The sequence below is a fragment of the Salvelinus fontinalis genome, chromosome 34 (genome assembly GCF_029448725.1).
Source record: "Salvelinus fontinalis isolate EN_2023a chromosome 34, ASM2944872v1, whole genome shotgun sequence".
NCBI lineage: Eukaryota > Metazoa > Chordata > Actinopteri > Salmoniformes > Salmonidae > Salvelinus > Salvelinus fontinalis.
The window spans coordinates 2,460,443-2,476,953 of record NC_074698.1 but is presented as its reverse complement, the minus strand read 5'-3'; the positions used below and the strand labels follow the sequence as shown (position 1 = coordinate 2,476,953).

Sequence of the window (16,511 nt, the reverse complement as noted above, 5' to 3'; positions counted from 1 at the left end):
AGAGAGAGAGAGACGCGCACACACAAAGACACACACACCACCCTCATAGCCCATGTAACAGCTAATTGATTGTGTGATGTAATAATACAGGCCTTCCCAACCAAGCAACTTAAGGCATCCTTCACCTGTGAACAGACTTCCATTTTAACTGCAATGCGGCTGGGTCCCGGGGCAGGACAGGGAGCGTAGAGTTAACAGTAGTGGTTTGTTAATGGGCCCTTCAAGAACCTATTGTATTTGTTAATATGTGAATACACTCCACTCCCTCCTAAATGGATGCACCCCTGACTGAATGGATGTCCGGCCAGCCGTTCGTTGTTGATGTTTCAATTTCAGGGGTGTGTGTTCCGTCTTTGTGAGTGAGCGCTGCCGTCTCTTTAATGTTTTTATAATGTAGTACATTTGGCAACACAGACAGAGATAGCACATCCCCCTAAATCAGGGGTGTGCAATTCCAGTCCTTGGGCGCCTGATTGTTGTCACAGTTTTGCCCCAGCCCCAGCTAACACACTTGACTCCAATAATCACCTAATCGTGATCTTCAGTGTAGAATGCAATTTGATGAATCACCTGTGTTTGCTAGGGATGGAGAAAGAGTGTGACACCAATCAGGCCCCCGAGGACTGGAGTTGCCCACCCCTACCCTAAATGGACACAAGCCAGAACCAGCGCCAGTCTTTTAAATCTGTTCAACAACTAGTACTGAACAAAAATATAAACACAACATGTAAAGACATTTCCGTACGCACCTAAAACATATTTCTCACAAATGTTGTGCACAAATTTGTTTACATCCCTGTTAGTGACCATTTCTCCTTTGCCAAGATAATCCATCCACCTGGCAGGTGTGGCATATCAATAAACTGATTAAACAGCATGATCATTACACAGGTGCACCTTGTGCTGGGGACAATAAAAATCCATTCTAAAATGTGCAGTTTTGTCACACCACACAATACCAAAGATGTCTCAAGTTTTGAAAAAGCGTGGAATTGGCATGCTTACTGCAGGAATGTCCACCAGAGCTGTTGCCAGAGAATTGAATGTTAATTTCTCTACCATAAGCCACCTCCAACGTAATTTTAGAGAATTTGGCAGTACGTTCAACCGGCCGCACAAGCGCAGACCCCGTGTAACCACGCCAGATCTCCACATCCAGCTTCTTCACCTGCGGGTTCATCTTAGACCAGCCACCCGGACAGCTGATGAAACTGAGAAGTATTTCTGCCTGTAATAAAGCCCTTTTGTGAGGAAGAACTTATTCTGATTGAAGCCTGGCTCCCAAGCCTCCCATGCCCACCAATGGCTGTGCCCCTGGCCAGTCAAGTGAAATCCATAGATTAGGGCCCAATAAACTGATTTCCTTATATGAACATTAACAGTAAATTTGTTTAAATTGTTGCATGTTGCATTTATAAATTTGTTCAGTATACATTTAGGGGAATAATTATCATTGTAGTAGTTATTATAATGCTGTGATGTGGCCATTTGGAGCTGCAGTTTAAGCCTGACTGCTTCTTAAGTCGAATGCACATTAGTGCTCTCTCTGCCTCAGGCCTTGAGCTGGTGTAGTGCTCGCTATATATATAAGAGCTACTATTTAGAGCCTTATCCCAGTTCATTCACACTACATACTACACCCACACACGACGTCAAGGTCAAACCGATCTTGTGTGTGTGTTTGTGTTTGTGTGTGTGTGTGACATGCATGCTTGCATTTTTGTGCTTGCTTGGTGGTGTGATTCTCAAGTGACACAGTTATAAATGTCATGTTGTTGGTTGGCCTAAAGAGGAAGAGAAGGTATCACTGACCCGCTGACATGCTTCCTAAAACAAACAGGAACACACTGACATTAGAACCCAAGGAGAGCTAGAAAATGTATGACAAAAATGCCTTTGATAGTCAACACACTAATAATAACTCAAACAAAAAGGATGAATCTTTTAGAAAAATTGTTTTGTTTCCATCCATTACACATACTATGATTACATATTCACGCACATCGTTCCGCAAATGCAAACTTGCCAGCATCCAACATTAGTTATGACGACATTGCCAGGGATACAGCGTCTGTCTCCCATATTACATTTGTAGCATCGCCGGGTGCAACTCAACACCTATCTCTTGAGTTGTAAGTCGACAGATGCTCCTGAGGAATCTCCTCACCCCTCTACTCCCTCTCCCCCCCACCCCCCTCTCGCTCACTCGCTCTCCTTGCTCAAACTCATATTTCTTCACGCTTATACCTCCCTCCTCAAATCCCCACACCCTTCTACTCCTCCCTCCCTTCCCTCTTCTCGTATCGCTTTCCCCGTGTTCTCCCTCTTTCCTCATATCTCCCCTTCACAACCTCCTATTCTCCTAAAGCCTGTCTCTCTGGTCCCAAGGCACCTGTTGAAGGGATTACACACCTTCCTGTGCCAAGTTCAGTACAGACCAGCTCTGATACTCTGCCTGCGTCCCAAGTGGCACCTTATTCCCTATATAGTTCACTACTTTTGACCAGAGCCCATAGAACCCTAGTCAAAAGGAGTACATTGCATATAGGACTAGGGTACACTGTGTGAATAACCCACCCCATCGTCTCTGTTGAGGTTCAGCTTTTCTATTGCGGCCACTGTCATCTCAAGGGGCTTTCAAGATTTATTGAAATGATTTAGTTCAGATTTGTTGGCACAATTCACATTGGTTGTCCATACTGGTGTGACCAACTGAGTCTGTTAGCATGCTAAGCTAAAGCCTAGGCATTAACTTGAGGAGCTAACACAAGTCTTCAGGTCTAAGAAAAGGTTAGGCTACTAATCGCACGAGCGCAGTTCACCAAATCACCTCCATTACACTGTCCATCGTTGATGATTGGGCTAGTTAACTTTCAGCCTGGCTGTATGGTCGTCCTTTGAGGTTGACGACAAGACTGGCGTCCATCTTATGTTTTTCCCTATAGATTGAGCAACCTTTACCATATCCGACCAAAACTCTATTTGACCTCTTTCTCTCCCCGCCTCTCCTTTCTCTTTCTTACTGTCTGTTTCCTATGTTTTTATAGCCACTGCTTCTATCCTAGCCTCCTGACTGTCTCATCTTTCTTACTATCTCTGTGCATCTCTTGGTATTCTCTTTTGGGTGTGTCTTCCTCAGCCCTGTCTTTTCCTGCATCAGAAGATGCTCGCGGCACGAAACAGCGTTACATCATTGCAACGGAATGGCTGATCATACGGAGAGAGAGAAGAGGCCCATCCGTCTTAATGTTTCAAATGCAGACTCCCATTTGTTAAGGCTAAGGGAGGATCCCTGCAGATGGACGACCCAGTAGCTCCTTTATTAAACAACTCATTCATTTCTGTCCCATGGCCGTCCAGCTCTCATTCTCCTATCATTCCCTCTGTCAGGATCCATGGATGTCCTTGTCCATCTTGTCCTCTCTCGCTCTCTCTCTCTCTCTCTCTCTCTCTCTCTCTCTCTCTCTCTCTCTCTCTCGTTGTCTCTCTCTCTTTCTGCCTCTCTCTCCCTCTCTCTGTCTCTCTCTCCCTCTCTCTGTCTCTCTCTACCTCCCCTTGGACAGTATCTCATTCCATTGCCTCTCCATTTCCTACCCTTGGTCTTTCTCTCTTTCTTTATGGCTTTCATGTTCCCTTCATCCCTTGTTGCCTTCATCACTCTCAGTGTCATTTTTCGCCCTGTGTCTCCTTTGGAGAAAATGCTGAAACAGAGAAATGTAATAGTTGAAGGGAGGCCCATGATTCTCAGTAATGGGTCTATCATGTGATGTCCCACAGCAGGCCAGACAGACGGCAACAGTAATGCCCCTACATACCCACACCTACTGCCAGGTGGCAAGGCTCAGCGCAGCACAGCTAAACAAGTAAACAATGCATTGCTTTCAGTGGTTTGCTGAAACAGACTTCGCCACTGTTTCACTGGATACTGATGATACAGTAAATAAACCAGGCGACAAGAAAAGGCTGGCACTCCAAAATGTACATAAAAGAAGTCACCTCGTTTGAAAGGAAAATGCTGACGCGTTTATTTAAACGGCGGTTGTTTCAAGCCTTCATATCGTCCAACTTTTCATCCAGACCCACACTGTTCTGCAAAGATGACATTTGGAGATCCCACTACCTCTCATCTCACCCTGGACCAGCCGCACAGCCCTGACATCTGCCTCTTCAAAAGCTGTCAGTTTCAAAGGGACTGAGATTTTGTCTGTTTTAGCGGAGCTTTTTTAGGACTTTTTCAAAGCTTCCCTCCATCCCCCACACCCCGTCCCCCCTCACTCTCTTTCTCTCCCTGGAATTCGGCTTCCTCTAAAACGTATTCAGTTTTATCCTCTCACTTTGTCTTCCTCAGAATAACTCTGTCTTTGTTATTCCAGGCAGGGAAACATGGAAATATGTAAACATATTTGTGCCTTCTTCAGCCACAGGAAGTGGCTCTCGCTAGGAAGTGTGTTATAAAGAGGCCTTCGAACGACAGTCGCCCACCTGAAACGTAAAAATTAAATATGTGGTTTGGCAAGTTTTATTGCCATATTTGACATTTTGTTTCATATTATAACTTTGTTTCAGAGTAGGCCTAGTGTGAAAATGTCAGTGTGTTCATCTAACAGACCGAGACGAACTGAAATCAAACACTCAAAGACCTTTACTGGAAGTAACTTACAACTGAACTCATTACAGTTTCAAATCAAATCAAATGTTATTTGCAGATGCTTCGTAAACAAGAGGTGTAGACTAACAGTGAAATGCTTCCTTACGGGCCCTTCCCAACAATACAGAGATAAAAAAAAGATAAATAGTAGCAATAAAAACAACAACACAAGGAATAAATAAATATAAAAATAATAACACAAGGAATAAGTATGTCTCCCGGGTGGCGCAGTGGTCTAGGGCACTGCATCGCAGTGCTAGCTGCGCCGACAGAGTCTCTGGGTTCGCGCCCAGGCTGGGCTGGGTTCGCGCCCAGGCTCTGTAGCAGCCGGCCGCAACCGGGAGGTCCGTGGGGCGATGCACAATTGGCATAGCGTCGTCGGGTTAGGGAGGGTTTGGCCGGTAGGGATATCCTTGTCTCAGTATGTAAAATGTAATAAAATGTATGCACTCTACTGTAAGTCGCTCTGGATAAGAGTGTCTGCTAAATGACTAAAATGTAAAATGTAAGTGCACAATGAGTAACAATAACCTAGCTATATACACAGTGTACCAGTACCGAGTCGATGTGTAGGGGTACAAGGTAATTGAGGTAGATATGTACATATACAGTGCATTTGGAAAGTATTCAGACCCCTTTTTCCACATTTTGTTACGTTAAAGCCTTATTCTAAAATGAATGAAACATTTAAAAAATCCTCGTCAATCTACACAAAATACCCTATAATGAGAGAGCTTTTGCACATTTACTACAAATAAAAAACAGAAATACCAGCTCCTGACCTGTTCCACAACAGCCTCGTCGATGTGCTTTGCGTGCTTTGTCGGGGATAAACAACACAAACACGCACCCTGTCAACAAACCGACAAGGAACTTTTGATTTCCCTATTAACATGCTAGTCAGAACACAATTTATTGATACATCCATTTTCAAATAGTCAACCGCAACAAAAACCTTTCAAATGAACCAACAGAAATCGAAAACAAAAAGTCCCTTTGAATCAAAGGAGCAGAGAATTCCATGAACTTCCATCAATTCCCTTACAGAACTACTCAAAACTACTCAAAATTTGGAAGAGAACCGATGTCATTTCACCCTCCACCCTCCAGGTCCTGACACCTTGGGGTGAAAAACCCCCTCATCAACACTGATTTTGATACAACCTGTTTATGCATCTCACCACCCTTCAGCTCGCCTTTTCGCTTTCCCCCTTGCACCACCCCTCCACCCAGGGAAAGTCAGTGACCAGAAACCGGCCCGGCATTTCCTTGAAACACCACACCAGTCCATTTTTTTCTTTGCAGAACCTCAATATTAGCCCCTAAAAAAATGGATCACCGACCCGCTGAGCTAAAGATGGACCAGCCCATCTGGTATTTTCCCGAACTGCCCTATGGCCAGTCCGTTTCTGCCACCACTCAGGCTCCACCACTGAGCACCACTGTCATCCCTCCTTGGGAGAGCCCCAGACAACAACCAAGCACTCTGTGGGGTTAAGTCAAGCCTCTTGGTGGCTTTTGGCTGCATGGCCCTGAAAGACAGAGAGAGGAGGATGATACATTTAGTCTAAGGAAGGCTGGAGAACACAAAAGTTTAGTGGAAGAAAGGGGCCCCTTAAAAGGAGGGGGCTTTATATACCTCTTCATGCAGTGAACCGAAGGCGGAAGGGATGATATGTTGAAAGGAAAGAGAGGAGAGAAAGAGTTAAAAAGATAAAGTGCTTGAGCGTATTAGAATTGGACGGGGGAATAACATTCCCATGAGTGGTACCAGAGGGAATAAGGGATAGGAGAAAAAGAGGGCTAAATTATAGTGGCAAATTGCAGAGAAGTACAGATGGGGAGGTGTTCCATATCAAAGTCATTGATTGGAAATATGTCACGATGACTCAACGGCGAATCAAACTGCATGATTAACCTCATTTGAGAAATGCATGTCATTCCAGAAACAAAACTTTATCGGGTTTTAAAAAAAGTACCAAATCTGCTCCATAAACAGTCCCAATGAGATATGGTAATAGGGCTAAATAGCAGCAGTCACTGAGGTCCCCTACAGAGCAGCAAATCCCTCCTCATCACACCATGTCCCAGTACATTTATACATGGGAACTCAGTGACCCACACCACCACCACAACCACCACCATTGCCTCCCCATCCTATCCTATAGTAAACCTGTTCATTGCTCTCTTTAAGTACAATACAGTAGCACCACAGCCCACATCGCAGGCCGCATCTCTGCCTTCAAACGCACCTTTACGAAGGTCAACGAGTACACACACACGCATGCATGCGCACACACACACACTGTACACACACACAATAACCCCCAAAGACACACACTTCATTGTGTGTGGGGGGGTGCTGCCTGCACCAGAGTGACCTAACCCACCAAGCCTCTATGTTTTATGGATAATTGATGCCGAGACCCTGTTCGGATTCTTTCCACACAAAGTAATGTAGCCTGTGTCCCAAATGACACCCCGTCCCCTATATAGTGCACTACTTTTGACCACACCTACACTGTACATCTATGGGATCTTAATTTGATCACCCTTTTGTTGCTGAGAATTCACATTAACACACGGGTTATATTAACAGTATTGTACTTTTCACATAGCCTAATTTTTGACCAGCTAATAGCCTAACCACCGATCGATCACGCAACGTTCAAATCCTGTTGCCGCATAATTATTATGCTTTGACAATAGTGGTCAAATGAAGATGCTAAATCTGTATGTAGGACATAGTGTGTCATTTGGGACAAACGCATATGAACACAGAGCACAAGGTAGCACACGGATATCAGATTTCACAGTTATGATCATGGACGTTCAGGGTCTCCCTTCAGCTTTGCTTTGACTTGTGTCTGCTATATATAGATCCGTTAGGGACAGACAAAGAAAGGAATAGGATAATGAAGGTGGATATAAAGGGATGGATTAAGGAAGTTGGCTGATTGTTTGAATACCCCATGAGAAGGAAAGGTAAATGAGAGAGACTTTGAGATAGGGATGGGCATAAATAAGAAGTTACAATTAGAAAATACAACTTTAAAATACCCTCAAGACCAATGTGTCAAAATAAAATATGAGATACTTTTGTAAAGTTTTGTAGTTCTTTTAAATGCATGTCTTTTGTATTATAAAGTATAAAAATACATTGCTACTAAACGGTCGAATAAAAACAACATTCTCAGTACCGGTTACAGAAACGTCTTACTTGCTATGACTGTGATATGTTGTCGTTAATCTACCTTAGTTGAATGCGTTGACTCTCTGGACAAGAGCGTCTGCTAAATGACCAAGCTGTACTGTGAATGTATACGTGAAAATGAACAACTGCAAAGCACACAGGGTATTGTCATTGGCCTTGTTTCGGGGCGGCGCTCATTCGAATAATACTCAGCATGCCTTGGAATTGTTCATTTTTACATATGCTGTACATCTACAGTATACGTTAATTTAGCAGATAGTCTTATCACACCATAGTGCCATCATACTTTTTTTAGAACAATGTAGGGTGAAATGGGGCCACAAAATGTTTAACTTCTACAAGGAAATGGTATAGAAAAGTATTTGGTATTTTCAAAATTACAGCCTTTTGAAAATATCTTGTTACAAAATACATTGGACTGTAGTTCAGCCCAGTGTAATACAACATACAAAATACTCAGAAGTAATTCAAATACATGTAACAGAACTACTACCCATCTCTGCTTTGAGAATGGTTAAAAGTGCGAGAGACAGGGGAAGTTGGAGAGCTTAGGAGGTGAATGAGAGAGTGTGTGAAAAAGAGAAATATCAAAAGAGGATCTAAGGACAGAGACCCCTGAGTGGGAGGTGGGAGCTAATGATTTAAGAAAACCAGATGCGTGGAGGGAAGGCGAGAAAGAGAGAGAGTAAAGAAATAGGTGTCAGGTGGAATGGGTGCTGGAGACTGAGCAGGTGATTATTAATAGCAAGGGGTTTGATTAGTTAAGTGTGGTTAAAGGAAGCGATAGGGTTTCCATCTTTCCCTCCTAAAATAGAGAGGAGGGGTATAAAAAAGAAAGGAGTGGACCCTCGTCCCTTTATCAGACCTCCATCCTATCTCTCTGGCCCCTTTCTCCATCTCCTCCGTACTACTCCTCACCTCAACTCAGGTAAGGCTGCGTGCTTTGGTCAACAACCAGGGTTGGGGTCAATACCATTTTAATTCAGCCAATTCAGGAAGTAAACATTGGGATTTCAGTTTACTTCCTGAATTGATTGAATTTGAAATGGAATTGACCTGGTAATAACATGGAAAAGGGCTTCGTAAATTGGTCACCACAGTAGAGAATATCTATAATTCAATTTTAGGCAATTTTGCAGTACACTTACTAACAGCTACTTTGGAAAAATAATGACAAAAATGATATGCAAAGTTGTGAGGGTAAGATCAGGTTTAAGTATGTAGGTAGTTCTGTGTTGGAAAATAGCATGAGCTGGTGCAATTTGTGGTGTTAGTTAGTTGTATAATGGGAATGGCTACTGTATAGAGAATATGAACCAAATGACCAAACCTTTCAACAATGATATAGAGGACATTAACTAAGAATGGTGCAAATTGCTGACGCTGTGAAATGGTATTAAGTGATTACATTTTTTTAACAAAGATGCCTCTCGGGACCATAACCTTCCCTCATTAACATTCTGTATGTGATTACGTTGAGTATGATTAGTGCATTTGCATGATACTCATGTGCCCATATCTCCATGTTAATGCATATTCATGGAGTCAGTGAACTGTTTTAGTGGCTATAGCCTCTGTTAATTAAACAGAGACAAATAATGGGTGCATCCCAAATGGCACCCTATTCCCTATAGTGCACTACTTTTGGCCCAGGCCCAATAGGGCTAAGGTCAGTCAAAAGTAGCGCACTATATAAGGGATAGGGTGCCATTTGCTATGAATACAATGTGTTGTTTGTGTGTCATGTTGAAATATGACCTCAAGACTTCAGACGTTGCTTTAAATGCTAACGGATAGCTTAAGCGATTGGCGTATTTTTATTTACTCAATAGTATCATACCACTCTGTTTGTGTCTCATGTAAATGTCCCGTGACGTGGTTTCCTTATTGACATGTTTGGCATTTGCATGTAGATGATTGCATGTCCCATTGTTCCAGATGAAATTATGAGACGATGTGATGAGTCGATTAGATAAGATTACATTGTCATTCTGCGAGTCATATAGCGGTACCTTTGTGCGCCATCCAGGAGAGTCCCTACTACGACGCCATGCCTGTTGTTGTGGCTGCTCAATCATTGAATTTGGGTCGTTTGGAAGCTAGACCTGGGCTCAGATACTACTGTATATCTGATATTTTTTGCATTACCCTACCTGGATAGCCAGGTGGGCACGGTGGCACTGGGACCGCTCTATTGGTTCCATTGCTACAGTCACATTTAGTCAAGTACAGATAAAGTCTTTGAACCCAGGTCTGATTGTTCAGTTGTGCTGTGGCGGTACAGTAGGTAGGTAGCTCAGCAGTTCTTTTCAGTACCACGCTGTCAGATAACATAATGGACTTTGGCGTTATGTCCAAAGATGATCCCCCCACAATCCATCTGGGTGTTGTTTTTATGGCCGTGCCGCTCTGACCACCGCTCTTTGTGTTTTGGTATTGTAACCATGACAAGAGAGGCTGACTCCACTTTTTTATGATGAAATCAATAGCATTTGTTCTGATGAATAGCAAACATTAGATTGGATACATAGCACAAGATAGCGGCCATAACTAAAGACATCATCACCGTTGGAGCTACAGCATTGTGTTGTAGCCACCCAGTTGAGCTGTTCTGTACACAATTTCAACTATTCAGTTACAAGTTGGCTATCATTCTGAATCAAAATCCTCCAATAAAAGGTTTCTGCTGTAAAGTAGGCTAAAACAAGCACAGTCCCCAATTTGTTGTGTTTAAATCATTCTGATTCACTTACATAGTGGTTATTTAAATGTAAAACCAATTGTAAGTAAGAGCCCTACAAGGTATATGAATCCAGATACACAATGTTGCAAATCATTATCTCACCAACAGCACACAGACGTACATACATGTATATGCATGTACATAAACACACACACAAACTCATCCCCGCCCCATGAGGGTGAGCATGCAAGCACACACACACACACACAAACTCATAACCCTGACCATGTGCACACCTAACCTATACCAAGCACACAGATCAAATCTAAGTTCACACACGTCACAGACATATCAGCAAAGCCACACATTCGTACATACAAACACATACTCTCACTGACACTACAAACGGCCGCATATGAACATACACATGCTGAGATCGAGGGGGCTTAACTTAAGGGGCTCGAGTTTCTTGAGACGCTAGTACATTCTCCCTTGATCCCTCGCTCTCCTCACCCACATCCGGCCTGCCTAGACCCAGAACCCCCAGACCCCCTCATCCAAACACACATGCACACGCACACGCACACACACACACACACACACACACACACACACACACACACACACACACACACACACACACACACACACACACACACACACACACACACACCCCCCCCCCCCCATGCAGCTGTTGTAATGGAGGCTAGGAGTCGGTCTGTTCTCCTGAAGCACGGTTGGGTTTCCCTCACCTCTGGGTGAGAAGAAGGGCACAAGGTGGCTCTCACGCAGGAGAAAAGTATAAAGGTTTCATATTTATACTTTTCATTGGAGCCAAAGGGTAAGCCAAACTTAGGAGTGTTAGAAAGAGGTTGGGTGAAAGGAAGTGCTAGATCTCACTAAGATGAGGCTGACTGTTGAGGCATTAGCATAGGACAAACTGTGGAAAGAAAAACGACTAAATAGGATCTTGTAGGCTCCTAGAGAGAGCAATAGTAATGGCATATTTTTGTAGGCACTAACTCCACCATTGCTCAATGGCCAAAGCCTATGGAGAAATTCATGTTTTTTTTTTGACGGGGTTTTGGATAAACTGCAAAAATAAGGTCTGTGGTAAACACAGGCTTAGGAGATTTTATACGTTTTGTTCTATGAGCTAATCTTCATCAGCTAACGTCACCTTTTGTGAATTTTGAAGCATTTATGTAATCAAAACAAGCACATTAACCACATAACCCTTACAGAAAAACCACATGAATTTCACGTGATCACATGTGAAAACGTGTTATCGTGTGATCACATAGTCACATGTGACCATGTAAACACATGCAAAATCATGATCTCATGTGAAATAAATGACAACATGGGAATGCCAAATTTCAACATGTGATATCATGAAACTACACGTGACAACATGTGAAAACCCAGGTGTCAAATTGAGAATATTTTACTTTAAACGGCATAATTGACATGCATTCAATTTAAAAAAATATATATATATTTACTAGACAAGTCAGTTAAGAACAAATTCTTATTTTCAATGACGGCCTAGGAACAGTGGGTTAACTGCCTTGTTCAGGGGCAAAACGACAGATTTTTACCTTGTAAGCTCGGGGATTCGATCTTGCAAACTTTTGGTTACTAGTCCAACTCTATACACTAGGCTACCTGCCGCTAATTTAAACAGTCATGGTCCCCTGCAGGTTTTGTCTAGTTCCCAGGACATTCCCAATAACCTTTATAGAACATTGTGTCATGGTCTCCTGCATTACTTGGAACTAAACCTAATTTGGGATTTGAACTCACAACTGCTTGGTGGGTAGGTACCTGAAGTGCCTCCTGCGCTACAAACACTTGACATCGAGTATACATTAATGTTTTGGGGATTTAAACTTGCAACCGCTTGGTTGAGTGCATCAATGTTTCTGCAGTGCCACCAGGTTCATACTTAATTGCTTGGAACGTGTCACGACACACCAAAAAATTAAGGTAGTGTTGTTCCCTGTGGTACAAAAAAAGTAGAAAAAGCTTAATTAAGCTACAAAAAAGTGTCAATGCGCAACCTTAACATGTGTTGACAATACAACAGAACAGATGAACCGGAACGACATTTACTTTCACAGGTGGCATAAAAAGAACTGAACGCCACGCCTCCAGTATTCTGATCTGACCTGATGGATCATTGCTCAATGACCCAACTGGCTGGGTCAAAAAGAACACAACGTGTCTGTCCACTATGGGCTGCTTTTAACCCAGCATTTTTTAAAGTGCAGTAGTAATTGTACCCAGAAAAAAATGTACGTCATACTAGATTATCTGCACATGTACCCTAAAAGATATTAACCAGTACCCAGGGCCAGATGAAGAAATCTGGCAAAATTATGCTCTCTGGTGTAATTTCAACATTGAGGACGGGCTCATGCGGATGGATAAAAAAATATATATAAATAATAATTGTTTTTGCCTCTTGGGTCCGTTATGGGCTTGGGCCATGCCCCTGACTCACACAACTGACCAGTCACATGTATCTCCTCCCCCGTTCTAACGATTAGCAGAGTGGCACCAGGCAGCAGCAGGCTATCTACACTTATTGACAGTTGGCTCCTGAATCCTCCTGTGGTTGGCGGTTGCAGAATATTAAATATATAATATATACTGTGTATTTTGGGGGTAAGCCCCTGCATTAAGCCGGCCCTGAAGGTACCTTATGTGTACCTTTGACCTTGTATTCTTGCCTATTAATCTGTGGCCACAGATTTGGTTGTGTAGCAGGACATTCAGATTGCTGGCATCCCCATTACGGAAAAAAACACATGATTTCACGTGAAGTGTTCCAAATGTGAAGTGTTCCAAAAACACGTTTTCACATGATTTCACATGTGAAATGGTGTTTTTTTCTGTAACGGAAAGGCTTCATAATTCATAAAGGTCATCTTAACTAGCTGATATTATCTTACAGAAGAAAACGTATAAGATCTCCTAAGCCTGTGATAACCTCAGACGTTATTTTAGGCGTTTACCCCAAAACCCCATTCTTTCTCTATTAATTTCCCTCATAGGAACGGCCGAACAAGCCAGAGGCAAAGCATTTCCATTTTTTAGGACTACAAGCTGGCAAGCTCTGTTGTACTATATTTGTCTAGCTGGGCCTTTTCGCTCACTTATCCCATGAGCCTTTGCTGCAGTAGTGTCTTAGGGAAATATCTTAGAGCACCCTACTTGGCCCTGCGGTCCTGACGCCCTGGAGCAGGGCCACCCCTCGGGGGCCATTACAGACATAAACTAATCCAAAAATAGACTTAAAAATTGCCCTCGCACGATATCATAGGATGGCCACCACCTGGCAACCACACCTCAACCTACTAATCCATTCCTCAATAACCCCTTAGTCAACACCACTCACTCCCCAACTCTCCTCACATTTGTAAGTGAGAAGCAATTGACTTCAATGGCACACAGGGTTGGACACACAGGGCCAAGAGGTTTGGACACACAGCTCGCCTTTCAAAGTGTGAGACATAAGGAGCCCCCTGTCCACACTATTACTCTACACAGCTCTAACTCTGTGGTGTGTCCACAATGGCCTCCTAGCTCCACAGCTCTCGTTCTTGTTCTATGGTATGTCAGACACAGCACAAGGCACAGATCCCATGGCGCTAACCCTGCTGAGTAGACGCCTGGAGACCAGCCACGTTTCTCTTATAATAACCCCAACCTCATCCTGCTCCCAAAAAACACACACAAACTAAATGGAGAACTGAGCACCCCTCACCCCCTCCTCCATTTTCTCCTCCTCCCTCCTCTCCCTCCTTTCTAATTTGTTCTCTCAATATCTCGCTCTCGCCCTGATTTCTTGCTCCAGTTCACAAGTCTCAGCAGTGTAATATGAGAATATCTCTCTCTGTTCCCTTTGCTCTCATGTACCCTCGTGTTTAACTTGGTTCCTCACTTTTCTTCTCATCCTTCCCCCCCTCTTTCCTGACATTCCAGCTGCTGAGATGGCGATGAACAGCATTCTCAACGCTGCCGACATCAAGAAAGCTCTAGACGCCTTCGCAGGTGACCAAACACCTTTTACTCCATTTCATTTTCTTACATCACATTTAGGAACAGTTTCCCAGACATGCATTAAACCTAGTCCAGGACTAAGAAGCACTCTCAATGAAGATTCTCCATGGAAAAAAATTCTGTTGTTGTGCAGGACTAGGCTTAATCTGTGTACGGGAAACGGTCCCATAATGTGTACACAAGAAAACACTGAAAAGAGGCAAAATAAATGGCTAATAATACTTAGGAAAGGTATAATTAACTTTTTGTATTGCACGCGAGTGGCGAATATGTGTTCTCTCTACTAAAGTGTTAACAGGAGGAGCCCCATGGTCCAACATACACATCGGATGCGTCCCAAATGGCACCCTATTCCCTATAGTGCCCTCCTTTTGACCAGAACCTCATGTGTCCTGGTCAAAAGTAGTACACTTTTTCCGTGGGGCGACGCACGATTGGCCCAGCGTCGTCCGGGTTAGGGAGGGTTTGGCCGGTAGGGATATCCTGGTCCCATCGCGCACCAGCGACTCCTGTGGCGGGACGGGCGCAGTGCACAGTGTTTCCTCCGACACATTGGTGCGGCTGGCTTCCGGGTTGGATGCGCACTGTGTTAAGAAGCAGTGCGGCTTGGTTGGGTTGTGTTTCGGAGGACGCATGGCTTTCGACCTTCGTCTCTCCCGAGCCCGAACGGGAGTTGTAGCGATGAGACAAGATAGTAATTACTAACAATTGGATACCACGAAATTGGGGAGAAAAAGGGGGTAAAATTTTAATAAAAATAAAAAATAAAATAACAAAAGTTGTACACTATGTGGCAAATAGGTGGCCATTTGGGATCAACACTTTTTACATAATTATGGTACTGTTATAGCACATCATATCTGACATAATTATGATAGTGTAATAACTGATATTGTGTAACACATCTGCCAGAGGATGTCAGCTAGTCCTGGGGTTGGCGCAGTCCTCTAACCTATAGACCACTGGCACAACACATGCTCTGAATCCACACACGCACATACACTCAGACAAACGCTGTATCATAGAGTAAAAAGAGTAATTTCTTAATGATTGTTTGGCATTAACGTTCAGCCTCTGGAGTGTTGTACACAGGCAGTCACCCATGCTGTTTTTTGTACTTTGTGTGTGTATGTGTGTGTGTGTGTGCAAGCATCCGTGCGTGCCTGCCTGTCTGTCTGCGTGCATGCGTGCCTGTCTGTGTGTGTTTGTATGTACGTGTGTGTGTGTCTGCCTCCATTTGTGTTTGTACTGTGTGTGTGTGTGTGTTCACTAAACTCTGTGTGCATTATGCCGTGCAGCGGCTGACTCTTTTGACCATAAGAAATTCTTTGAGATGGTGGGTCTGAAGGCCAAGTCAGCTGAGGATGTGAAGAAAGCCTTCCTGGTGCTGGACGCTGACGCCAGCGGATTCATAGAGGAGGAGGAGCTCAAGTAAGAGACACACACACACAGGGAGACACACAGAGAGAGACACACACAGAGAGACACACACAGAGAAAGACACAGACAGAGAGAGAAACACACCAACACTTTGACTGACTACACACTCCGCGATATATTAAACAATATACAGTGCGTGGTGACTGACCAGTGACCATGTGGACATGCATTCCCATCCTATATACACACACAAACACTCATGGTTAACTGTTTAGGCACCAGAGCATTCCTAGTAGTTGTACGGTCTGTACTCAAGTCTCTCTGCCCTCTTCCTGTTGTCCATAGGTTCGTACTGAAGGGATTTGCCTCAGACGGCAGGGACCTGACCGACAAAGAAACCAAAGCATTCTTAAACGAAGCTGACAAGGATGGAGACGGCATGATCGGCATCGATGGTAAATAAACTATTTCTCTGACCGACGGACACATGTAGTCACCTGCATCATCATAGTGTAATC

The 16,511-nt window shown here is 43.6% G+C and overlaps 1 protein-coding gene across 2 annotated transcripts in view; it reads left to right on the top strand.

Annotated features, from left to right (window-relative positions):
* LOC129832854 (parvalbumin-7-like) overlaps nt 1–16,511 on the top strand; it is a 41,576-nt gene that overhangs the window by 24,343 nt on the left and 722 nt on the right. The window contains exons 1-4 of one of the 2 annotated variants that reach the window (XM_055896924.1): nt 8,756–8,790; nt 14,536–14,604; nt 15,912–16,044; nt 16,339–16,448. In XM_055896924.1, coding sequence (XP_055752899.1) covers nt 14,544–14,604; nt 15,912–16,044; nt 16,339–16,448 — 304 coding nt within the window. In that variant the 5' untranslated portion in view covers nt 8,756–8,790; nt 14,536–14,543. Of the gene's footprint in view, nt 1–8,755; nt 8,791–14,535; nt 14,605–15,911; nt 16,045–16,338; nt 16,449–16,511 lie in introns of those variants that run through there. The other variant, XM_055896923.1, reaches the window with a different exon arrangement.